At 49.4% G+C, this 25,865-nt stretch overlaps 1 protein-coding gene across 1 annotated transcript in view; it reads right to left on the bottom strand.

The window, feature by feature from the left end:
* Window positions 1-441: 441 nt before the first annotated feature.
* C3 (complement C3) overlaps window positions 442-25,865 on the bottom strand; it is a 38,364-nt gene continuing 12,940 nt past the window's right edge. Inside the window, exons 18-41 of the mRNA XM_021705451.1 lie at window positions 22,831-22,939; window positions 22,474-22,559; window positions 17,592-17,734; window positions 17,284-17,496; window positions 14,728-14,794; window positions 14,544-14,630; window positions 13,582-13,785; window positions 13,002-13,077; window positions 12,571-12,730; window positions 11,559-11,657; window positions 9,120-9,276; window positions 7,473-7,636; window positions 6,528-6,686; window positions 6,328-6,387; window positions 6,114-6,204; window positions 5,942-5,993; window positions 4,411-4,498; window positions 4,220-4,309; window positions 2,344-2,449; window positions 2,060-2,149; window positions 1,810-1,890; window positions 968-1,051; window positions 725-860; window positions 442-626 (exon numbers count right to left, since the gene is read on the bottom strand). Of these exons, the coding sequence (XP_021561126.1) occupies window positions 485-626; window positions 725-860; window positions 968-1,051; window positions 1,810-1,890; window positions 2,060-2,149; window positions 2,344-2,449; window positions 4,220-4,309; window positions 4,411-4,498; window positions 5,942-5,993; window positions 6,114-6,204; window positions 6,328-6,387; window positions 6,528-6,686; window positions 7,473-7,636; window positions 9,120-9,276; window positions 11,559-11,657; window positions 12,571-12,730; window positions 13,002-13,077; window positions 13,582-13,785; window positions 14,544-14,630; window positions 14,728-14,794; window positions 17,284-17,496; window positions 17,592-17,734; window positions 22,474-22,559; window positions 22,831-22,939 (2,744 nt within the window). The 3' untranslated portion in view covers window positions 442-484. The remainder of the gene's footprint in view (window positions 627-724; window positions 861-967; window positions 1,052-1,809; window positions 1,891-2,059; window positions 2,150-2,343; window positions 2,450-4,219; window positions 4,310-4,410; window positions 4,499-5,941; window positions 5,994-6,113; window positions 6,205-6,327; window positions 6,388-6,527; window positions 6,687-7,472; window positions 7,637-9,119; window positions 9,277-11,558; window positions 11,658-12,570; window positions 12,731-13,001; window positions 13,078-13,581; window positions 13,786-14,543; window positions 14,631-14,727; window positions 14,795-17,283; window positions 17,497-17,591; window positions 17,735-22,473; window positions 22,560-22,830; window positions 22,940-25,865) is intronic.

Genomic DNA, 25,865 nt, shown 5'->3' with positions numbered 1-25,865 from the left:
TAAGAGAGTTGGTAAAGATACAGGCAAGCCTGCAGTTGGAGATGTAGGCGTGGGCCAGGTGAGAATGCCAAAAATCCAGGTGGATACAATCCAGGGCGTAGGTGGGACAGCAGGTAAAGATTTAGGTGACAGTATTGGTAAGAACGCAGGTGAGGATGCGGTCAGAGGGCAGGTAAGCAAGGGGTGAAAGGGCAGTGAGTTGCTGGTGAGAATCCACAGAAGGTTGAGGCTGAGGAGCAGGGGAGATGCAGGTGCAGGTGAGGCAGGCGCATGCTCCCTGGGCGAGGAAGGACACCCTGCAGGTGGACTGCAGGAGGGAAGCAAGCGGAAACCAGGTGTGGCTTCAGGATGGAGCCGAGTTGCTGGTGAGGCAGGGGGGCGGGGGGTGGTATCCCAGCTGCCTCTTTCCCTCTCAAAGACCTTCCCACATGGGGAGACACATGACATATAACTGCGGCTTTATTGTGGGGACCGTGGGGAGGGGTCAGTTGGGACAGCCAAAGACGATCATGTCCTCAGCGAAGCTGGCCAAGTCTCGGCACTGTTTCTCATTCTCCTCATCCTGGCATTCTTCGGCCTGAGGCCACAGCTCCACCCATGTGTCCTTCCCGATGATGTAGCTGATGCTGGAGGGGGGGGGCCGGGGAGGGGCAGGAAAGTCAGGGGCAAGGCCGGGGAAGGGCAGGCAGGGGTGACCCTGGGCAGGCACCGGGCTGGCACTCACTTGGGTTTCTCTCCCCACAGGTCGGAGGAGACGCCCCACATTAGGTAGTATTTCCCCTCCTGCAGCTTTAAGGCTTCTCTGCACTTGATGTGGCTGATGAACCTGCGCTCCTGGGCAACCCGCACCTCATCGGAGCCTGGAGGGGAGGCCAAGGGGAGCTGAGCCGGAAGGCGGCAGGAGGGAACCGGGAGGGAACCCGGAAGAAGGGGAGCAGAAAGGCGGAAGACAGAGTGCAGGGCTGACCTGATTTGATGATCTGCTCGATGACCATGATGTAGTCGTCGAAGTCGTCCGAGGGCTCCTTCCTGAGGAGCCTGGTCTTGTACACTGCGGGGGCGGGGGGGGGGAGGGCCATGGGGGTCACCCTCCCCTGCAAGTGCACCTGGGCACATGGCACCCACCCCGCCCCTGCCCAAGCAGATACATGCAGGATCACAGCCAGTCCCGAGACAGTCCCTGCCCCCCAGCAACCCACCCGCCACACACGATCCTACACACGGCCCACCCACAACGACCACGCCTCCTCCCGTCCACAGTCATAGGCACGACCACGCCTCCTCCGGTCCACAGTCTTAGGCACGACCACGCCTCCTCCCGCCCACAGTCATAGGCGCGACCACGCCTCCTCCCGTCCACAGTCATAGGCGCGACCACGCCTCCTCCCGTCCACAGTCATAGGCACGATCACGCCTCCTCCCGCCCACAGTCATAGGCACGACCACGCCTCCTCCCGCTCACAGTCATAGGCACGACCACGCCTCCTCCGGTCCACAGTCACCCGCAGCCACTGTCTCACATCTCCGCGGCTCAGCACAACTACAACCTCGCAGTCGCTCACACCACCCGGCGTACGACCACATCCACTTGTACCCTTGCACACACCCAGCCCGCTCATTACCACGGTTCCCATGCAATCACGGCCCCTCACAACACATTTACACACACACACACACACGTCGCCCGCACCCACGGCCACACACAGCCAGTGCTACACGCAACCACGACCATAACACAGTCACATGCACACCCACAGCCACACACACACTGTTGCTCACACACGCTCCGGTGTGCATGAACCCACTTACCATAGTCTATGCCGGGCTCACAGGCCTTGTCCAGCCGGTACTCGTGGGTGACATTGTCCACCTGGTGCATGAAGCAGTTCTCTGTGGGGTGGATGAGTGGGGGGCATGGTTATAGCCCACGTCTCATCCAGGGCCCCCCACTCCTGGGCCTGTCCCTCTGGGTGTGGGCTTTCAGAGCCCCTTGGGTCACCCCCAATGGGAGGAGGGTCCGGTGGGTGTGGCCACCCCTTCCCCGCCCCTTTGCGCCCACCCTCAGCACAGCGGCACATGTCCTGGTGGCAGAGCTTGCTCAGCAACCCGTCTTCCTTCTCTGGGTGGTAGAACCGGACGCAATTCTCATCTGTGGGCAGAGTGGTGCGGAATGGTTAGAGGGCTAGGGCCTTCAGCCCAGAGAGGCGGGGGGGGGGGGGCTCGGATTCCCAACTCCAGTCCCTCAGACCTGGAGATGGCAGGTCCCCAACCCTGGGACCCTCAGACCTCCACCTTTCAGATCCCTGGGACCCTCAAACCCCAGCTCCTAGGTCGGCTGCTCACCCAGGTTGTAATAGGAGTACACCTTGACTGATCCAGGCTGGATCAGCCCCACATTAAAGTACTGGTGCACTTTGAAGGATAGACAGTCCTCGTGGTTATGCGAGATCTGTGGGGAAGGAGGAGGCCGGTCAGTGGGACGACATGGAAGGGAACCTAGCATGGGTACTGGGGGTTGGAGAAAATGAAGGATCAAGGCGGGATATGGGGGCGCCTGGGTGGCTCAGTCGGTTAAGCGACTGCCTTCGGCTCAGGTCATGATCCTGGAGTCCCGGGATCGAGTCCTGCATCGGGCTCCCTGCTCGGCAGGGAGTCTGCTTCTCCCTCTGACCCTCCCCCCTCTCATGTGCTCTCTCTGTCTCATTCTCTCTCTCTCAAATAAATAAATAAAATCTTTGAAAAAAAAAAAAAGGTGGGATATGGGTGGGGAGGGTGGGGGGCAGGAAGCTCTGCCAAAAGATTTATGAGCACTTCAACAAATCCATGTTGTTTCTCCAAGGCTCGGAGCTAGATTACACTCGCCAGGTTCCTTCCTTCACAAGTGTGGCCACGTGACTGAGTTCTGTCTGGTCAACAGACTGCTATCTATGTCCATAAAAACATCCCATGGTTAACGATACTGAGTTGTATATTTACAAGTTGCTCGGATGCCTGGGTGGCTCACTTGGTTAAGTGTCTGCCTTCTGCTCGGGTCATGATGTCAGGGTCCTGGGATCGAGCCCCGCATCGGGCTCCCTGCTCAGCAGGAAGCCTGCTTCTCCCTCTCCTCCCCACTTGTGCTCCCTCTCGCTATCTCTGTCTCTTTCAAATAAATAAATAAAATCTCAAAAAAAAAACCTATGTGAGGTAATGGATGTGTTAAGTAACTTTATTATGGTGATCATTTCCCAGTATATGCATACATCGAATCATTACGTTATACACCTTAAACTTACACAATGTTATGTCAGTTACATCTCATTAAAGCTGAAAAAATAAAGAAAGAGAGAGAGAGAAAAAGAAATAGATATACATATGTATGTGTATGTGATAGGTGTATTTGGAGGAAAAGGCTAACAGTGAATTTGGGTAGAACTATGGAACTGTGTTCTATTGCTCTGCAATTTCCCTGTAAGGTTGGGATTATATAAAAATTTAAATGTACAAAAATTAAAATACAAGAAAATGTCAATGCTCATCTCCTGCACAGTCCTCTTTTCTTCTAGAAAGAATGGGCCCAGCAGACGACTCTAAGAGCCTAGGAATTGGAGCCCCAAGATAGAAGGCACGTGGATCCCTGAGTGACTGTGTGGAGCAGAAGACCCTTTCCTTAACCTCCCACACCAACTGGACTTGGCATGAGTGAGAAACACAAGTGTCCTGTGTTGGGATCCCCATATATTCTTGGGAGTTTTATTATAGTAGCTAGTGTTACTTATGCTGACTAATATGGGGTGAGGGGCATGGGACTTAGCAGGAAGAATATGAGGAAAGCAAAGCGGGAAGACATAAGTAGGGGAGAGGAGGAAGCTCAAGTCAGGTTGGAGATGCAAAGAGTGAGAGTTCAGATGGAGAGCTAAGAAGAAGGGAGAGAAATGCCAGGGGATGGGGAGCAGGGGAAATCCTTGTTCACCACTGAGCACCTGATTTTTTAAACCAACGTAGCTCTTTTCAGTGGTTGTTTAAGACTCTGATGGGAAGAAGTTGGAGGAAGCAAGCATAAACTGAGGTTGGAACATGAGTGGTCAGAAGGTATGGATGACCTGGGAAGACCACCTCATTCCACCTGCCCCTTCCTCCACCACCCAACAGCAGGGACCCCATCTCTCCTAGCCTGGGTCTGGCCTGACCCAGAGGAAGGCCAGCCAGGTAGAGGTCAGGTCCCCATTGGAAGCCTTACCTTGTCCAGGTAGATGATGAGGGTGTTCTTATTGGAGAAGGCCTTATTCAGCTCGTACTTAGAGATGTATTTCTCGACACCACTGTTCAACTGGGGAAAGGTAGAACTTGTGAAAATCCTCCTTAGTCTTCTTCCAGACCCCAGGGTTCTTCCCACTGATCCCGGCCCTCAAACCCACAAGCCCTTCATACCTCATTGAGGTCACTAAGGTCAGGAGAAAAGCCAGTCATCATGGATATATCCAGGATCGACATGGTAGCATCCTGGTCTCCTAGGTACCTGAACGGGGCAGAGAAAGGGCAGTTGGGTTCCAGGGTGGGGTCAGCCCCGGGGGTCAGTTCCTGGACAAGGGGGTCTGATCAGAGACTGAGGTTCCTGGTTCCCACATAGCGGCACAGAGGGATATTAGATTTTAGGAAACATTCCCCAAAGGGAATAATGGAAAGGCAGTACAATGGTCAAGGAGACTAATAGCTCAGGCTCTAGAGCCCAATTGCATGGGTTCAAATCCCAGCTCTATATGACATCTGATGAATCACTTGACCTCTCCATGCCTCAGTTCTTCTAGAAAATAAAGGCAAGAAAACGTTACCACGGTCTAGCTCAATAATAGCGGGGTATAGTAATCACAACTGCATAAAGTACAAATCTTGTTTCTAGCTCTTCAGTCCACCAATCACTGTGCAAATAACAGATGCACATCACAGTCAATGACCAATCACGTCACTTCTTCCAAAAGTCTGTCGGTGCCGGGGCATTGAGCAGCCATTATTCAGTTCATGCACTGAGAGCAAGGCGTGTGGTCCTGTTAATTCCGTATCTCCCAGTGGATCAACCCACCTGACGTTTTGTAAAAATGAGTCACTGAAAGAGGGAACTAGCCAACAAAGATGAAAGCGCGGCAGGGCAATGAAGACTGGTAACGCTGGAAGTAAAATTTGAATAGCATATAAACGGAATTAGAGAATAAACGGCGGGCTGTGGGGATGTCGCCCCTGCTGCCATTTAGAGGCTGGCTATGCAGCGGGAGGAACCTGGGGCAGGCAAGCCCATCAACATAAACGAGGAGAATGGCTCCGACCAAAGGATGCAGCTGTCCCAGGGGAAATGGCGCCGGCAGAAATGCCTCCATAACTCTTGGCCGCTCAAAGGATTAAGTGCTGGAAGCTGACCTAACTCAGAAGGGAATGTGACAATTCACTACGTCATAAGAAAGATGCCTGCTTTATCCATATCCTCAGTTATACAAAGAAGAGGAAGGAGGCGCTTTCGAACCACAGTACTTTCGATGAGTGTTTTACAAGGGAGGAAACAAAAAATCACTTGCATCTCAACGTTGTGATGTTTTCCTTTACAGCATACTAAACAAATACTCGTCGTACTGTCGTTTTCATTTCTCTACACCTTTATAACTGGCAGTATGAGAGTTTTTGATGTTGTGATAAAACACTTTAAAGGTCATGGAACAATTGTAACTTCCCCGACTGATTGTTGAGATTGCTCGCACAGCCTCAGCCTACGTGGCCACTGCTAGTCTCGGACTTAGCCATGCACAGTGAGGACTGTGCCTGCGGCATCCATCTCCTGGGGGGACTTAAGACAATACCAGATGCACAATGCAGTCTTGCAAAGGATTAGGTACCAGAGATATTATTTGTGAGAAGTCTTGTTATAGACAGAGGAATGGCCAAGATGACCCCCCAGTGAGCCATCATCACTTACCTGGTACAGATGTTAAGGATCATGGTGCTCTTGGCATCCTGAGGCCTCTTGACTAGAAACACAGAAGACAGAAAAATGGGAGGGGGGGTCCCTGGGTCCCAATTAAGGAGGGGGGCAGACATTAGAATGGGGTTGGGGGAAGGGTAACAGGTAGGGTCTTTACTCCCTTTACCATCTTCAAGGGCTCGTTGAATGTCAACCCTGAGGTCAAACTTCTGGCAGGAGGCTTGGCCTTTGAGCTTGGCATAGTACATTGTCACCACCTGGTGAAATAGTGGGGGTGAGGAAGTGTCAGCCCACTTGAGTTGAGAAGGAGAGGGTCCCTCTGGGGCAGAGGGGTTGAGAGAAAGTGGTGGGCCAAGCAGGTGTGTGTTTCTGTTCCTTACCGACAAGGTGCCTTCTCCTTTTCCTTTAGCTATTACTTCGAAATTCTCATTTTTCTTGGTCTGCAGGGAGAGAGAAGTGAGGATGTTGGGAACCAAGCCTTCTCCTGGCTGCAACAATCATCTGCTCTCCCTCCTGGCTCTGGCAAACCCTGGCTGGTGTGGAGGGTGACAGCAAGGAGGGTTTGGCTAGGCAGATGTACCTCTTCTGACCGCAGGAGGCTAGCAGATTCCCAGATGATGCGGTGCTTGATGACAGAGTTTCGGCTGGGCAGTTTGATGGCCACCTCCAGGTTCAGGTCCTTGTGGTCAGGGACATCCTTCTGGTATTGGGCCAAGGCTTGGAATACCATGAAGGTGGCCTAGAACCCATGAGAGAGGAAGAGACTCAGATCAGAGGGAGGGGGCACTGAGACTGTAGCCTAGGAACCCCCCCTACTGCCCCCCAGAGAGGGTAAGGATGAGATTGGGAGTTGTTAGGCACCAAGGACATGCTCTAGATTCTTCAAGGGACAGAGGCTTAGACCAGAGTTTGGAGACACTAAGAACGTGTCTAGAATCCACCAGAAATTGTAGGCGTAAGACTGAGCCTGTAGCAACACTGAGAATGTGGCCCAGATTCATCCAGAGGAGAGTCTAAGACAAGAGTTTGGAGTCACTGAGAATGTGTTTAGAACCCACTTGTGAAAAAAGAATGAAGTTGGAGCCTGGGGTCACTGAACATATGATCTAGAATCCAAAAGGGATACGGAGAATATGACTGACAGCTCGCCAGAAAGAAAGGGGGTCAAACTGGAGTCTGAGGTTTTGGAAACCATGGCCTAGAACCCACCAGGAAGAGAAAGGCTGGGAGTCTGGTGGAGCTGAGAACCTGGTCTAGAACCCGCAGGAAGACGAGCTAGCATGGAGCCTGGTGGAGCTGAGAACCTGGTCTAGATACCAGGAGGCTCAGAACATAGCTTGGGGCATTGAGAATGTAGTCTAGAACCCACAGGTGTGTTCACAACTGAAAAAGCCTGATCTCTTAAATCCACTCCAGCCACTCTGGCTTGTGGGACAGAAGGACTGCCCCTCTTGGTCTCAGCGTCTTCTCTGGGAGGCCAGATGACGTAGGCATGCAGGGGCCTGGGGGATATGGGGCCACTTACCTGGGTGGAGCCATAGCCACCCCCGTAGTATCTCTGCTCATTGAGCCAGCGCACGACAGGAGGTACAAAGTCAAAGTCTTTGAGCAGCAGCAGGGCCAAGAGGGCGTAGGATGTGGCTTCCACACTGTAGAGCTTCTGGCCAGGTTCCTCCCAGCGCTGCCTGTCTGCGGAGAGAACCCCCCCAGCCCCCATGCTCACTGCTCTGTCTAGCCTGGAGATGGCTCAGAGAAAGCTCAGAAGAAGACTCCCCCTAGACTCCCCCTGGCTGACATCCAAGGCCCTCAATCTGCTGGCTCCTGCCTCACTCTCTTTTCTCATTAACCTTCACTTGTCCACTTAAATTCTCAACTGTAGCCCCACTGATCTACAGGAGATTCCCTAAACTTTCCATGCTCATTCTTATTTCTGAGTCTTTTGAAATTCTGTTCTCTCTACTTGGAGCACCTTTTCTCCACTACTCCTGTTAATCCCCTCCTGTACAATCTGGCTTCAAAGGCGCCCCAAGACTCGGTGACAGACCCCTGCCCTTCCTTCTGTCTCTCAAAACATCCTGTGCTCTCCTGTGCCAGCATTATGATGCTCTACAGCAATCTGTTAACTCATTTCTTTCCTCAACGGGAGTGTGAGGACATGATGGCAGGGGCTACACTGTATTCACTGTGATGTCCCAAGTGCCTAAGAAAGTACTCATGGCAGAGATTGTCATGAGGAACCATTCCCTCCTCTTCCTGGGCACACAGCTGGACCACATCTCCCACATATCTTTGCAGGCAGGTATGGCCACAGGACGGAGCTCTGGACAATGGAGTGGGCACGGGCAATGACAGGGGCCCCTTCCATGCCTGGTCTGCCTCCCTTGCACAATCCTCCTGACTCTTTCCCCTTCTGCTTGGATGGAGTGGATTCCAAGGACCTGGAGTGGCAGAGCCATGAAAAGAAAGAGTCTGGGATCCGGGCATCAATGTATGGAGGAGATCCATCCATGAACAAGAAACTTCTTCGTGATAAACCACCTCAGTGTATGTTACATCATATTTCTTCACATATGTTCCATCAGTCAGTGCAAACCTAGTATAGATCATCACTGGAACCAATGATTAAGTGCTCACTAGGTGTTAGGCACTGTGCTAAATTGCCTATGGCATTATCTTGCCTAATCCTAATGACTCTTGAGATAATGATAATATTAGGACAATAGCAGTGATAGAGCTCTTACTGGGTGCTAGACCTTCTACCTGCATTACTCATTCAATCTTCACAACCACCCTATGATGTAAGTATCATCTTAAGATGAGGTCCAGAGAGGTTCAGTGGCTTGTACAAAGCCACACAGTGAGAATATGGCAGAGTGGGATTTGAATTTGGCTCTGTCTGATGTCAGAGCCCACGTCCTTGCTCCTGGGTCATAGCAAGTGCTCAACACACACTTGTTGAATGAAGGATGCAATGGACCTTATGGTGTAGCTTACAATGAGGGCATCTCACACCTCCGAGCCATCCACCCAGCATGGCTTAGCACCATCCAGTCCAGCTCAACTTGAAGCTGCCCATCCCAGCGCTGGTTAGAGCCACGCATGCCAGCTCAAGACGACCGCCCCTAAACCCCAGTCATGCATTCCTCTTTTACCTCCCCAGGCTGCCCCTCACCTTTGGCTGTGCTCAGAAATTTTCTGAGGAGGTTTCCCTCCAGCTTGCCTAGCTGGGCGAGGGCGTAGCCAGCAATGGCCACAGAATATGATCCCTGCAGGTTCTCGTAGTGGGCTGCAAGATATTGTCCTGCCTTATTGATGCTGCCCGGCAGGCTCTATAAGAAAGAGGATTGAGTACTTTGGTAAGGTGAACATCACTGCCACAGAGAGCTGGTAAGGATCACACAAGCACCACTTCCTGGGTACCAGGATGGTTTCTGTCCTTGGGACATTTCCCCCCCACCCCGCCGCGGGTTTTCAAGACATTTTAGCCACCGTGAGCTGCCTTGTTGCTGAATACCTAAGATGTGCCTGGGACAATTTATATACCCAATGGTGTACTGGTAGCTATTTAAGCTCTCCAGTGTGTGTGTTTGGGGGCAGGGGAGGAGGGCGGCTGCTTTATAGATTGCCAGTTACTGTGACGTAAATACTCCCACTACAGCCAATTTCAAGCTACCACCATAATGTCCCTGAACATGGAGTGGAGAAGAGATGCCCCAGATAGGCACTTGCGAGCTAGTAGGAATGACTCAGCACCCTGCTGGGAATGCCTCTTGTCCAATCATCAGCTTCATAGCTAACACTTACTATATGCCAGTCTACTTTTATCATCATCCCTACTGCACAGATGAGAATACTGAGACCCAGAGAGATGAGGGGTGGAGGAAGACATGATCTGTAGTGTTCGCGGATTTTTATGGTGTGAATACTACCATGGCCAATTTCAAACTACCGATGTGGAGGCAGTGAATGCAGAGTTGGGAAGAGGTGGGCAGTAGCACAGTCTTAGACAGTATTTTCCACCATATAGGTGCGTAAACAACCTTGAGATGGATAGATTTATTGTAGATAATGAAAGATAATAGAACAATTAGGAAGTGATGAGTTTTGAGTGTGTTTTTCACCTTTGTTTTTAATGTTTAATGCATAGTCTAATTTACTTAAATGTAAGTTTATATAATTTAATTTTTTTAAAAGATTTTATTTATTTTTTTGAGAGAGTGAATGAGAGAGAAAGAGCACAGGAGCAGAGGGAGAGGGAGTGGGAGAAGCAGGCTCCCCGCTGAGCAGGGAGCCCAAATGTTGCTGTGTTGTAGTAGAAACTAATCCTTTTGCCTGCCCAGCTACCTCTCCTTCATCTACTTTTGACTTTTGTAGGAACTTTTCTCTTTCATTCACACGCCACAGTGGAAGCAGCCATATTTGCCCAATAAGACCTACTTCCTGGCTTCAGCTGATTGGCCCAGGTGTGATCACCTGACCACGGTCAAGCCAATCAGAACCATTCCCTGGGAATCTGATAGCCTTGGTCTGGCTATTTCCCCAAAGAAGTCAGCCAGCCTTCTGCCAGGCTGGGTGGGTGGCAGAGAAAGAGGAATTATTGGGCCCAGAAAGGCCTGGGTTCCTCTTAGGCACTAAAGATAATAGCCCCCTCCCCTCCATCTCTTTTCTGGGTTCCAACTAAGGGAGAAGCAGCTGGCTGAGGTGAGATCCTGGGGTTCCCAACTTGGTAAGCTAAAAGGTCAAACAAGCCACTCTTAAAATCCCAGGACAAAGCAGATGGAGCAATTACAGAGACTCTCAGGAGCCCATCTTTCTAAGTTTCTCTGCTTCAGAACCAAAATTAGAGGAAAAGGAGATAGCCATAAGACAACATTTTTAATCATTCCCCTTTTAGGGTCATGGGCTCCTTTGAAAATTTCCTAAAAGACGGACGTCTGGGTGGCTTAGTCAGTTAGGCACTTGAGTCTTGATTTCGGCTCAGGTCATGATCTCAGGGTCATGAGATGGAGCCCTGCATGGGGCTCTATGCTCAGGAGGGAGTCTGCTTGAGATTCTCTCCCTCTCCCTCTCCCCCTCTCCCCATGCTCTCTCTCTCAAGTAAATAAATAAATTTTAAAAAAGAAAAAGAAAATTTCCTAAAAAGATCCCCCAGGCTAAAAAAATAGTCTTGATGTTTTCTTAGCTCTGTGTTGTGAGTTTTCTTTAGGGAAGCAGCAAAGATACAATGCACTGATCAGGTAGGAGTGATGTGGAAAACAGGCTGAGGGGGCTTTTGTTGACATTGGCTAAAACTCTCTGAAAATGGTAAAGCAGGCAGAAAGGACCTGCTCTTTCATCTCTTTGTGTCTCAGTTTTCTCTTCTGTAAACTGGGGATAATAAGAGTAGCCCCCCTCTTGGGCTCTTACAAGGATTACAGGACTCAACCATGTGAAGCTCTTAGATGAGCATCTTAGTTAATTACCCCCCAAATGTTGGGTATTATTATGGCCACTGTGGTGGCTGTTATTGCACTGGGGAGGACTGAGAATCACCCAAATGCAAAACCCCACCCTCCAAGGTGGATGTGCCCTGGGTAGGGGAGGGAAGAAGAAGAGGATGGCGGACACTTACGTTGACCTGTCCTTCACAAATATCTTCAGCCTCTTTCAGTGCAATGAGAACAAAGGCTGTGAGGGACGCCTCCTTCTCCTTAGAATCCCGCACGCCACCCTAGAGTAGGAAGCAGGAAACAAGGATAGGGTCACCAGTGTGTTCCCATTTGGTGACCAATCCCCTTGTAGGGTCAGTAGGTCAAGGCAGGGCTGAGTCTCTCCCCAGTGTTTCCTTAGGACGGGCACTCTCTTCAGTATCCATTCATTCAGCAGATGTTGCTGGTGCTGTGGATAAGATGGTGGGGAAGAACCAGACACTAGCCCAACCCTCATGGAGCTTTCCATATAGTAGGGGAGACAGACATGAACCAACTAGTTCACCAGAAGATTTTATCATTACAGACTGATGAATGCTGTTCAAGAGACATGGATGTGGCAGTGAAAATGGATAGTGGGAGTGTGACTCAGTTGGGGAGATCAGGAAAGATGTCGCTGGGGGATGACGGGTTAGCATGCCAGGCAGTGGGAAGAGCATGTGCAAAGGCCCTGTGCCAGGAGAGAGCATTAGGCTCCTAGAAGTACAGATGGAGTGTGGATGGGGGTAGGGGGACAGCTGTTAAGACTGGACGCCTGAAAGGTCAGACTAAGGCAGTGATTCTCTAACTTATGCATGTATTGGGAGTGTGTGTGTGTGTGTGTGTGTGTGTGTGTGTGTGTGTAGGCCCTGCTCCTAAAGTTTCTGATTCCATGCATCTAGAGTCCAGCTTGAGGACATGCATTACTAACAGGTTTGCAGGTGATGCTGATGCTGCTGGCATGGGGATCCCGTTTGGAGAACCACAGCTCTGAGGGGTTCTAGGTTTATTTTCAGAGCGAAGAAGGAGGAACTTTGGTTTTGCACTAGACTCTGAAGGTCTCTGGTCTTTGCATTGGAAGAGCAACGCTCCCGGCAAAGGGGTAGTTTTTCTCCTGTCTATCCTGTGACTTCCGGGCGCCCCTTCCTCAGCCTGCCCTGAACCCCTGCCTCTTACAGTCATCTCTTGGTGAATCACTGGCCCATCCTCGTTGAAGATCCCGTCGGGCTTCTGCTTCTCTATGATCAGCCATTTGACCGCCCCGCAGAGGACCTGGGCGTCGATGGCGATGAGGTTGGCGGCCAGAGAGAAGACCTTGACCACGTAGGCTGTCAGCCTGAGGGCGGGCACAGAGCGTGAGCCAATCGCCTCCGGGACCCAGAGACTGCCATTCCAGCAAACCAATGAGCAGAGGGGGGCGGGGCCTGGCCGGGCTGGCCCAGCCTCCCCACCCAAGTGCAGACCAAGCCTAGCCGCAGGAGGCGCTTGATGACCGCAGGCCACTCGGCAGCCCGCAGTGGGCGCGTCGCCTCTGTGGGCCGAGGACCCAGAGCTGGGCTCAGGGCTGCGTGGACGAGGCCCGCTGGGACCACCCCAGGATGACTCACCAGGTGCTGGACTCCCGCTTCGGGAAGGCAGCGAAGGCCGAGTTGCCTTGTCTGAAGGCTAGCTGCTGGGTGTACCCTGCAGGGAAGCGAGAAGTGTCGCCCGAGGAGCCGAGGCTGAGTGGAGGGGGTGGCTGGCATGGGTATGCCAGCAAGGGGAGGGGCTTGGGGGACAGGGGTTCAGAGAGGAAAGAGGGGGCTCAGGGCGGAGTAGGGAAGTCTGGCGGGGAGGGGGAGGACCTTCTAAAAGGGGAAGGGACTCAGAGGGCGGGGCGATCAGAGAGGAAAGGGGGACGGAGTTCTCAGAGGAGAGGGGTTCAGAGAGGGGAAGGTTCTCAAGGGGGTTCAGGGCAACGGGGCCTCAGTGAGAGACGGAGCTCCCTAGGGCTCAGAGGGGCCCAGGGTCTCAGAGAGGGGAAAGGTCGGGGGGAGGTCTTTCAAAAGAAGGGATCCAGAGAGGGGAGGGGCTTCGCGGAGGGGCGGGGCCTGAGAGGGGGCAGGGTTTCCGGGAGGACACAGCTCGGGGAGGGGGCTGGGAAGGGGAGGGGGCTGGGAGGGGGGCGGGTCTCCAAGGCAGGCGCACCCTTCTTGATGAGCTCCAAGGCCTCCTGCCGCTTCTCCAGGCCCAACCTCTCCCACTGCTCGGTTTGGTCCAGGTAATGCACCGAGATGACAGTGGGCGTCATGCCGATCATGTTTTGCTCCCCGCAGCCCGACGGGGTCACGATGAGGTGCTTCAGACGTTCCCCGTCGATGGCGTCCTCTGCCATCTGAGCCACCGGGGTCCCTGCAGCCGGGCGGGAGGACCGCGCTCAAGCACCGTGGGGTGGGCTGAGGAGGGTTGGGGCTGCGACCAGCGATCCCAGGCTCCAACCAGCCAGTGCCAGAGAGGCCCGGGGCAGTTGGGGGCTGAGGAGGATGTGATCGAAGGGAGCAGCAGCACGCTGAGTGGACGAGGCAAGGGCAGGGGGGTCTACACTTGTAGGGAAGGGGGGCTTGTGCTTCATGGGAGAACTCTGGTCCCTGAGTCCTCTCGTTACACCAGTGGCAAATTAATTCCGGTAACAATCGTCATGAATACTTAGATCGTGCTTAATGCTGTTTGCCAAGCGCTGTTCTGGAGAACCTCATCTAGTATCTCATTTAATCCTCTCAACAACCCTTTGGTATAGGAACTGTTATTCGCTCCCATCACAGATGAGGAAACCAAGGGTCTCTCCCCCAAAACCTACTGCTTGCAAGGTGCCTTTCCAGCAACTTCTTTTCCCTTCTTCTTGCTCCAGTCCTCCATCCCAGGCATTTGAGTTCCAAAATCTCCTGCTCTTGAACTATACTGTTTCTCATTTAAACTTCTTTATCTGCAAAAGCTATTTGCTGAACTAAATACTGCCTGGAGCCTTCTATAAAACAGATCAAGGAGGTGGCCAGCTGTCCCAACGGAAGTGGAGAGGGGAGGCACAGTAGTGAATATCCTCGGAATTAGGGGGAGCTGGGTCCCCCTTCTCCAGGGTTGTGCCTTCCTGGGTCAGAGCCAGTGGTGGTCACCTTGCAGGAGGATCCTGGTCTCAGAATCTGTGTCTGGGACTTGGTCGCTCAGGTCTGCCGCACGGACCTTCACTTGCTGCTCTCCCCCTGTCGGCGGAACGGGAGAGAAGGATGGCAACAGCCCTCTCCCACCAGGTCCTGCATCGCCACCCAGACCTCAGCCCCTCTGCTGTGGCTGACTCACCTTGGCCCTTCTGTTCTGGATTCAGTGTGTGAACGGCCACAGTCTTGTTGACTCTGACTCCCTCGGGCTGAACCGTGTTGGGATGGGGGGCGGGGGGGGGGAGGTCGGGTGAATAAAGGAACAGACACACACAACTGGTCAGCAAAGACACTGTCCTTCTGGGGATTACGTAGCATAGGCACAATGGCATCACCTATCCCAGCTGTGTGACCAGGAGTCAGTTACTTAACTTCTCTGTGCCTCAGCTTCCTCCCTTCAAAAGAGGAAGCAATACAAACATCTACTTCATATGGTTGTCCTGGGAATTAATTAACAAAATTATACATTGCTAGCAAAATAACAAACCCTTTTGAAAGCTTCCTCTGTGCTAAGGTGCTTTCTTTGCTCTCTGGGGTTAACCTTTTACCTTTGCAACAAACCCAGTCGGGGGAGTACCACTATTATAACTCCCATCTCAAAGGTGGGATACACAGAAAGGTGAAGTCACTTGCCCAACGTCACACAGCTGGTAGAAGAGAGCCGGGGTTTAACAGTGCAGTCTGTTTTTTTGGGGGGGGGGGCGTGGGGAGGCAGTCAGGCTAAATGACCCAAGAAAGTCTGTGTTTTTAATTCAGTGCTTTTCAAACATCTCTAGAACAAAAGAATGTGCATAAAGTACTCAGCACAATGCCTGGCACACAGTAAGTACTCAGTTAAAATAGGGGCTGTCTTAGTATCAGAGTCCCAACTGATGCTCTCCTGTGTCTACAGAAAGACCTCCATGGTGGACTGCAGCTGTTTATGCCTAGGCTGATAGGCTGGTAGGCTGATAATAATGCCCAAATTTTCCTTTGGAGACTGAGTCTCCTCCAATGGCATGCTGGTAAATATCTGACACCCAGCTCTCCAGGAAGAAAAGATCCTCCATTGTAGTGCTGCTAATTTACGTGCTGTGAATAGCTCCTCCGTGGCAGACTTCAAGCTACCAGCATCAGAGAGTGCAGAATTGGGAAGTTGTGGGCACACTGGCTCTCGGGCATGGGACCATGCAGGCTCTAACCACCCTCCTAGGTTTTCATCCCATCAGTGCCACACTGAGCCATGCTGGGGCCCCAGGCAAAAGGGATAATAAGAAATGTGCCCCTAGGGGCCCCTGGCTGGCGCAGTGGGGAGAGCATGTGACTCCTGAGCTAGGGGTTGTGAGTTCCAGCTTACTGAAAAAAAAAAAAAAAAAAAACTTAAAAAAAGTGCTCCTAGATATGTATTTTTATGTATATTTTAATGGTTAATTATATTCCAGAACATTAAAGTAGTTGGAAAAAAAAAATGAGTTTGGGTGCACCTGGCTGGCCTGGTCGGAAGGTAGGGCGTGTGACTCTTGATCTCAGGGTTATAAGTTCAAGTCCCATGTTGGGTGTAGAGATCACTTAAAAATAAAATCTTTTAAAAAAAAGAATAGGAGTTTGGTTCCATTAAAGTCAGGAAAGAAAAATTATATTGGTTTGGGTATAAATAAGACATTTCACTATAAAATAGCACTGTCAGTTTTAAAGCATTTGCTTTTCAGTGTTTCAATATTTTTTCAACGACTTTAACATTTTTGGGGGGAAATTAACCATTAGTCAGTTTTAACCATTAAAAAAAGACACATATATGGGGGCCATATTTTCCCTGTAGCTTCAGGTAAGCTAAATATGGCTTGAGTTGATACTGTCAGATCCTCTCTGTTTAAAACTTTGATCTTTTGTTCATCACAGATTTTTTTTGGTATTAATTTTGAATCCTTACAACATTGTATTAAAATACTGTTGCTCTTATTTATGATCTCACATATTGCTTGAAAATATTAATAAGAGATGATAGGAGGCTTTTATTTTTATTAATGACTTGATCTCCTATTATATTTGCGAATGTTCGTCACTGTAGGAAAGAGTAGAAATGTAACTGTTAACATATATCCTAAGGGTGAAAATCATACTTAAAACTAGAAGTTCTTACGTTCTCACATTGTATGTTACTGCTTTCTAAAATTTGTTTTGTGTGGGGCGCCTGGGTGGCTCAGTCGGTTAAACGTCTGCCTTCGGCTCAGGTCATGATCCCAGAGTCCTGGGATCGAGCCCCGTGTAAGGCTCTCTGCTCGGCGGGTAGCCTCCTTCTCCTTCTCCCTCTGCCTCCCTCTCTGCTTACTTATGCTCTCTCTGCTGTCAAATAAGTAAATAACATCTTTAAAAAATTTTTGTTTTGTGAAACATGTTTTCTCAAGATTTTTAAAATCAAAAAAAAACTCCTATATGCTGAAATGTGTTAAAAATATCATATTTGATATTAAAATACATTTTCATTTAAAAACGTATCACTGGTTTTTATGACTGGGTTTTTTGGTGCCCCCTAAAAGTCCTCACTCACTTACCCTAATCCCGGCCCTGCTTCCAAACTTGTAGGACTCCTAAATTTCCTAAGCTGGACGCTGGACGCTCTTAGTGTCTCAGAGTTTGGGTCTCCAACCTGGATTGACAGCAGGAGGAGACAGGAGACTCTCCTGAAGGACAAGGGGCAGCAGGTGCCCCAAGGACTCACCACGACCTTCAAGGTCTTCTTGACACCATCGCTGATGAAATGCCTGTAAACAGCGGCCTTGACCTCCACCTCATGTAGGCCGACCTTCAAAGGCACAATGACATAAGGCACGGCCACTGAGGACTTGGCTGGGACTTCTACAGTCTGCTGGTAGCGCTTCTTGGAGGTGGCCATGCTGCAGAAGGCTGGGTTGTAGAGCAGTTCCACCTTGACCTGTCAGGGGAGAGAGAATCAGTCAGGGGTATGTGCCACGGATCCCCCACCCCCACCAAGCTCTCCATCATGCCTCTGCCGCCCCAGGGACCCACCTTGAGCTCCCCCACTTCCTGGTAATTGTAGAGCACGGCTCGGATCTCCACCTGCTCATTGCGCACGACAGAGTAGGGTAGCCGCAGGTCAATGAAGAAGTCTTGCATCACTGTGACCTCATAGGGGTCAGCCACGCAGATCCCTGCCCGGGAGAGGAGTGTCAAGGGAAGGAGGCGGACAGTGTCTCAGTGCTTACCCCTGCCTGCAGGAGCTGTGCCAAGCTCAGCCTGTGTTTGCAGAAGCCCCCAGACTAAACAGCTTCGGTGATGCATTTGCCGATGGTGGTGGCATGGCAGCTGGACATTGCTGTGATGGGACGATTTCCATTTTCTTTCGTGGTTTTATTCATAGGTATGGTGCAGGTGGGAGGAACTCAACCATAAGTGAGGGGTCCATATCTGTGCTCCCCAAAATGGCAGCCTGAGCTCCGTGTAGTCACTGGGCACTTGGAATGTGGCTAGCTCCAGTGGGAACCGGATTCCTACTTCTATTTCATTTCACCTCACTCAGATTTAAACTTAAAAACTGATGTTCATCGTGAATATACTACAACCCCTTGAACTGTACACTTTCAAAGGGTGACTTTTATGGTATGTGAATAATACCTCAATTTAGAAAATGATGCCTGATTCAGTGATTGGAAAACTTTTTAACGTATGTTTGGAATAACTTGGCTAGGCCAATCTACCTTTTCAGCTGTACATTTTACAAATCCTAAAATACAGATCAAAGTATTTCCAGTGAAAGTCTAGGGGCACCTGGCTGGCTCAGTCAGGGAAGCATGGGACTCTTGATCTCGGGGTTGTGAGTGTGAGCCCCACGTTGGGTGAAGAGATGACTTAAGAGTAGAAATAAAATCTTAAAAAAAAAAAAAAAAGGCTAGCACCCTAATTGGGATGCTCTGCAGGTATAAAACACGTGCTAGATTTCAAAGGCTTAGTACAAACAGAAGTAAAATATATTATTCATAATTTTGAGATGTTAATAGGTTATTCTTAAGTATTAACATATTTATCCTTGTAACATTATCCTTTTAGTGTGACAGTGGTTTGTGGATGTTTACAAAATGTTGAAAGAATAAAAAATGTTGAAAGAATAGTATTTTGATATATTTGGTTAAGGAAAATATATAATAAAATTGATTTCATCTACTCCTTTTCTTTTCTTTTCTTTTTCAAGTAGGCTCCATGCCCAGCGTGGGGCTTGAACTCACGACCCTGAGATCAAGAGTCACACGCTCTATGAACTGAGCCAGCCAGGCGCCCCTCACTATTCCTTTTTTATGGGGCTACCAGAAAATTTGAAATGACACAAAGCTTGCATTGTATTTCCGATGGACAGGGCCTATCTACAGGGAGTGAAAATGATGCCAGAAACAATGGTTATTTGCGATACGATTACTGCATTAAATTCAAGCAAAGGGTTGATGCAAGGAAATTTGCAAAAACATTGTATTGAAAATAATGTTACGCTAAAAAAAATAAAACAAATAAAAATAATGTTACACTAAGAAATCTATTAAGATTTTTTTTTTTTCTTATTCTTCAGTGGTGAAAAAAATTACCAGAGGCTGGAACGAAATCCTTATTTCTTAACCTATGGTCATTTATTCATCGCCCTTGGGGTGTCTGCTCTAGTCACGGAGCTATTTACCATTTCTTATCTACTATTTGTTTTTACATTAAAAAAAAAGTTTATTTTTTAGTCATCTCTACACCCAGTCTGGGGCTCGAACTCACAACCCCGAGATCAAGAGTGGCACCCTCCACCGACTGAGCCAGCCAGATGCCTCTATTTTGACGTTTTTAAACTCAAATTTAATTTACTGTGGTGTGTGAAAAGCCAGGTTTTGCACCACAAATAGGAGGTTCCCTCAAGGAAAGCAAAACGGTTTTGTTCAATACTGGTTAGCTGGTGCAGAAAGCTGCACCTGCTCCCCTCTCCTTGCTGATCGAAGTTGTTCAACAAGAGCAGGAGAGACGAAGGCGTGCTTGCCCCAGACTGAGCTCTTCCCTTCGGACAAGATGGAAGGACTTCTGACACACAATCTGTGTCACTTTTAAGGCAGTGAAACATGTCGTTACAGGTTTGTCCAAACCCTTAGAAGGTACAACACTGTTGTGGAGCCCTAAGCTATTGGCTGCAGTTAATAATAATGTACCCAGGGGCACCTGGGTGGCTCAGTCGGTGAAGCGTCCGACTCTTGGTTTCTGCTCAGGTCATGATCTCAGGGTCATGAGATCGAGCCCCCACATCGGGCTTCCCGTTCAGCGGGGAGTCTGCATCAGGATTCTCTCTCTCCCTCTGCCCCTCCTCCCACTCTCTCTCTCTCTAATAAATCTTAAACAAACAAAAAATAATGTATTCATTTGGGCCCATCAATTGTAGCAAATGTACCACCCTAATGCAAATAGGGGTTAAGAATGGGACCTGAGGGGAATGGAGGGGTGTGTGGCAACTCTCTGTGCTTTTTTGCCCAATTGTTTCTATAAACTTAAAACTGTTTTTAAAAAAATCTATTAATTAAAAAAAAAAAAAAAGACTGACTTGTGGGATTTGAGGAAGTGTCCATGCATCTCTGAAAGGCATTTACCCTTTGGTCTCTAAAATATGATTGGCTCCAATAATAACTCACACACATCGGACAGTTATAACATGCCAGGCACCATTGTAAGGGCTTCCTGTGTGTTAGTTCATAAAATCCTCCCAACAACACTGTGAGTAGGTACTATTTCTATTGTGCCCATTTTATGGATGAGCACAGAGAGGTTGAGTAACTTGACTCAGGCCACAAAGCTCCCCAAGGGAGGACCTGGGATTTGAACCTAGGCATTTAAGCTTGGGAAGCTCTCTGCTTGTAGCCCTGACTTTTGAATTCATAGTAGCTCAGGAGTCTGAAATTTCCAAGTTTCGTGGGTTACAATGCTAAAATATTTATTCTGAAGCTCTAAGATGGGGTTCCTGGAAGGTTCATCCCCCAGTGATCTTGGGCAAGTCACCTTCCTTCCCTGGCTTCAGTATCCTCATTTGTAGGAGAATAATAGTACCAAGCTCGTAGGGTGGTTGTGAGCGTTGACTGAGATAATGTGTTGAGAGTTAAAATCGTGCCTGGTGAGACAATGATGTCGAGAAGGTATCACAAGGGCATGGAGAGCGGAATCCCCAAACCACAGGGCCCTGTAGGATTCTGCCCCCCATCCCACCCAGGGGACATTGGGCAACTTCTGGGGATATTTTGGGGACATGTCACAACTGCGTGGGGTGTGCTACTGGGATCTAGCAGGTAGAGGCCATGAATACTGCTCAACATCCTACACTGCACAGGGCAGGACCCTACCACAGAGAACCATCCAGCTCGGAGCCACACGAGTGGCTCTATATGCATACAGACCCCCTAGGGACCGCATTAAAATGCAGGTTCTGAGTCAGCAGGTCAGGAGGGGGGTCCAAGATTCTGAATTTCTAACTAACTCCCAGGTAAGCACCTTTGCCAGATTGCTAGTGGTTCAGGGAACATGGTTTTAGGACAAGGATCTAAACTGTGGCTTTTGGGGCACCTGCGGGGCTCAGTTGGTTAAGGGTCTGCCTTCAGCTCAGGTCATGATCTCAGGGTCCTGGGACCGAGTCCTGCATCGGGCTCCCTGCTCAGCGGGGAACCTGCTTCTCCCTCTCCTACTTGCTGGTGCTCTCTCTATTACCGCCCTCTCTCTCTCAAATAAATAAATAAAATCTTTAAAAAATAAATAATCTGTGGTTTTCAACTTTCTTTTTTCAAGCTGCAAGAACTTTTCTTATTTAAAGGACACCTCAAAATCTTTAAAAAAATTTAAAAAAATTTTTAAAAAAAGGACGGCTGGGTGGCTTAGTTGGTTAAGTGTCTGCCTTCGGCTCAGGTCATGATCCCAGGGTACTGGGATCGAGTCCTGCGGCGGGCTCCCTGCTCAGCAGGGGGTCTGCTTCTCCCTCTGCCCCTCCCCCTGCTCTCTCTCCCTCTTGCCTCAAATTCCAGTATGGCTTGGCGTGGCCCTGGCTTCTATTTAAAATGTAGATGTTTTGTTCATCATGGATTTTTTTTTTTTTGCACTCACGTTGATTTTAAAAAATGATTGCATGAAAAACTAATGATGTAATGTACTGTGATTAACACAACATAATAAAATAAAATAAAATAAAATGATTGCATGAAATATTACTTATCTGGGCGCCAGAGTTTTTTGGCACCACTTAAAATTGGAGCTTAAAGTTCGTGCGTCCCTCTTCTCATCCTGCTCGAGACCACCCATGTCGGGCAGGACTCCCCAGGCTCTCACAGCCGGCTCTCCGCAGTGGAGGGCCCAGGACAGCCAGGTTTCATAACCTGACCACCGATGTTCCAATCATGCATTTCATTCTGCTTCCTCTTCTACGTTTTCTTAATTGCTCTACCCACCATCCTATCGACATCACCTTTTAAGGGTGTTTGTGGTTGCAAATTATCTTGTATGATACTGCAATGGTGGATATACATCCTTATACCTTTGTTCGAGACCTATAGATTGTACAACACCAAGAGTGAACCCTAACGTCAACTATGAACTTGGGGTGATGATGCCGGGCCCGTGCTGGATGTGGGGTGCTGGTAGTCGGGCAGACTGTGCATGTGGGGAGGTGGAATGAGGGTGTGTGGGGAATCTTTGTACCTTCCCCTCAATTTTGCTGTGAGCCTAAAACTGCTCTCAAAATAAAATCTGTCCACAAAAAGCACTGACCATGTCACCCACAGAGTAGGATCTGACACCCCTCCAGCCACCAAGAAACAGTGATCTCTCTGGATGGGGTGAGAAAATGCCAGTGGCCCTGGGGTCCCTGCCTCCCGAGGGTGGGGCCACCGCCTTCTCTCACCTTTGTTCTTCGACAAGCTCACAGCCAGAATTTCCCATGTGGTGATGGAATCTTTCAAAAACACATTCATGGTCTTCGTGGAGATTCTGGATGGGGGAGATGTGGGAGCATTAGAAGACCTGTGTCCGGGTTGTGGGGGAGCGCCAGGGTGGAGGGGCCCCAAGGGAAGGGTTGGAGGGGGGTGGCGGCTGGGCAAAATTGTGAGTAGCCTGACTCCCAATTTTTCTAGGCTGGGTTGTGGGGTTGCACAGTGACTCAAGAAAAGAGGGGGGTTGGGGTGCATGCAAATTAAGTGGTCCAGTGCTATAGGAGCTGGTCTGGGAGGTGGGTTGAAGTGGGGGGTTATCTTAGTCTTACCCATTTTTCTCGGGTTCATTGAGATTCTCTATGGTCCACAGCCAGCTCTCAGGGAACTGGCTTCGGGAAACGATGTCCTCTTCTGGCACTATCTCCTCGTCCAAGTCACCTGGGAGGTAGGGGTGGGGAGGGGAGCAATCTGGATTTGGGACAGACCTATTTCCCCACTGTCTCTGGAGATATTTATCTCTGTATCTCTGGAGGGGTTCCTAGCAGCAAAACACACCCATGGCCATGCGATGACTTTGTGGGGTGGGGTGGGGGGTGGGGAGCAGACATGTTTGCCTTTGTGACTCCTTCCTTCATAAACACACTATTAAAAATTATATTTTACAACTGTGTTGGTATAAAGGCAAAAACAATCCAGGCTGGTTAAATTATTTACCCCTCCCCCAATTTTCATAGAATTGAAAGCATTCGCTCGAGCCTCTCTCTAAGCCTGAGGGTTCCTAGGCTCCTTGCCTGCCGCATCTGATGGTGATGGTCCTGAAGCAAACAGGGGGCTCGACAGACTCCCCAGATCTGATGGTGACCCCCGGAGAGGGGGTGGCCTTTTCAAGCCTGGCTGACACCATCAGCAAGTAGATGAAGCAGGGCCAGAATAGGGCTCAACCCTGTCTGGGCTTTCTTCAAAACATGATGGGCAGATTGTAACTTGGCTCTGGGTCTGCCAAATAACAAAGTAGGTGAAGTCCACTGATGCCTAAATCCACTCACATTCTGAAATAACACATCAAAGTGCCTTTCGGGTACGAACATGTAAGCAACTCTCTGTCTCACCCCCAACTGGCTAAAAAAAAGTACACAATGCTAGGGGATGAAAACACCCAAGCGTGTGTAAGCCCTATGCTGGTAGATCAGATATTTTTGTCTAATTTTCCTCTTTGAGAAAGGAAGTCTGTAGTTCGCTGGAGTAGTATGCAGCAAGCCTAGGTTAGTATATTTTGCACAGGTTGAAGGGCAAATCCTTTGTTCATGTGCGTTGGAAATCTTTGGTCTTTTTTAGGGGTGGTGGTGAAGTGAGTGCTAGCCTTCCAGCTAAAAGAATTTAGAAATATCTGTCCACTTTGGCATGTCTGCCTTTAAGAGGTGACTGCCTCTTAAGAGCCAAAACAATAAAGAACAACAACAACAAAAACAATAAAAATATAAGTGTGCACAAAAAAATATGTGTTACCATATAAGGAGTCCCCTACCTGCTGTCATATAGGCTAAGTAAAAATTGATCTGGGGGAAAATTTCCCTTGGCTTGAATTTTGCTGTGATCTGATAGCAAAAAGAAGTTTCCCAAAAGCAACTATAAGGGAACAAAGAGGAACTTTACAATGAAGCAACCCAGCAGACACACCGCCTAACGAAGTGATCAAGGGTCACGTCACCAACAATGGGATGAATCAAGGTCATAAGGCCCCTGATAGGATGCACTAAGAAGGCCACAATGTCTCTTTTGTGACAGTGCTGCCCAAAATGCAAAAGCTGAATGTGATTATGAGGAAACATCGAGCCAACCCAAACGGCGGGACAGCCCCCCAAAGAGCTGGACATGAGTGTCGCTGCAAGATGGATGCTCTGCAGGGGTTGGGCAGATCCAAGGACACTAAGGAGACCCCACCAGCAAATACGACGTCCAATTCTGGACCGGATCCTTTTCCTATAAAGGACCTAAACCCAAACCAAACCAGACCAAACCAAACCAAAGCGAAACCACTGGCGCAACTTGAATGGGGCTGGAGGGTTTGGTGGTGACAACGAGTCAACATTAATGTCCTAATTCTGGTGACTGTGCTGGGTTTTCTGGGAGAATATCTCTGCTTCTAGGAAATCCACACTGAGCTAGTTGGGAATAGTGGGTCCTCACACAGTCCAGAGGGGAAAAAAAGGTTTTTATGCCCATTTCCACTTCTTTTGTTGGAGACTCTTTAAAGAAAAAAAAAAAAAAGAGGATTATTTTTGCTTTGATCAGGCAGCCTGCTGCTGTGAAATTTCCCCTTTTTCCTCAGTTTTTAAGCAAAGGTATTATCTTTCGTGACTTTTCATCCTGTAGTTAATAAGGTAATTTCCCTCGATTTCAAGAGCCGCTCACATGGGCCTTTGTTCTTGGAGCCCAGTTTGAAGGACACAATTTCTGGTCTCCCATGAAACAGTGGGATGTGCAAAAGAAGTGTTCAAAGGGCCAATTAGAACGATCACCAGAGCAGCAAAGGCTCTGCATAAAATGGTTAAAAAGAGCAATCTGGAAAGGGTGGGATGAGCTGGGAATTTGCCAAGGTGACCCTCACAAAAGGTCCCGTGCTGTTCACCGTGTGCTGTGCCTGGCTTCAGTTTCAACAACGCCCATCCTAGCAGAAAGATCTTTCCCTAATCAAGACACATTAAAAAGCATTTTTAAAAAGGAGGGATCAGGCCTCACTGGGCTCAAAGCCTCTCAGCAAATGGCAGTTAGGCAATGTCTGTCCTCTCAGCGCCACTTTGTGATGGAGACTGCTCTGATTGTGCTTTAAATGCTGTTATTATAAGAGAAATTTCTCTTGGCTTTCCTTAAGATTTATTTGGCCTGAGGTGTAAAGTTTCAAGTGGGTACACGTTTTGTCTTATCCAGAACTGAATGAATGAACGAATGAATGAAAGTGAAGTGACAGAGGTTGTTAGGCATTGAGTTAGGCACCTCTTTGGAAAGCACCATAAATTAGTTTTCTTTGATAAAGACAGGCTGAAAACCCATCTCAGACAGAGGCATCATCCCCTCTCAGACAGGCCCTCCTCCCTCAGACAGGTCCCCTTTCCCCTCAGACAGGCCCCAGTTTCCCTCAGGCTCTTACTCGTCAGACAGGTCCTCCTCCCTCTCAGACAGGCCCTCCTCCCTCAGACAGGCCCCCTCCCCCCTCAGACAGGCCCTTCCCCTCAGACAGGCCCCTCCTCCCTCAGACAGGCCTTTCCCCCTCAGACAGGTCCCTTCCCCCTCAGACAGGCCCTTCCCCCTCTCAGATAGACCCTCCTCCCTCAGACAGGCCCCCTTCCCCCTCAGACAGGCCCTT

Source organism: Neomonachus schauinslandi, chromosome 1, assembly GCF_002201575.2.
Source record: "Neomonachus schauinslandi chromosome 1, ASM220157v2, whole genome shotgun sequence".
Taxonomy (NCBI): domain Eukaryota; kingdom Metazoa; phylum Chordata; class Mammalia; order Carnivora; family Phocidae; genus Neomonachus; species Neomonachus schauinslandi.
The sequence above is the reverse complement of the archived record's forward strand: the minus strand, read 5'-3'. Positions and strand labels throughout refer to the sequence as shown.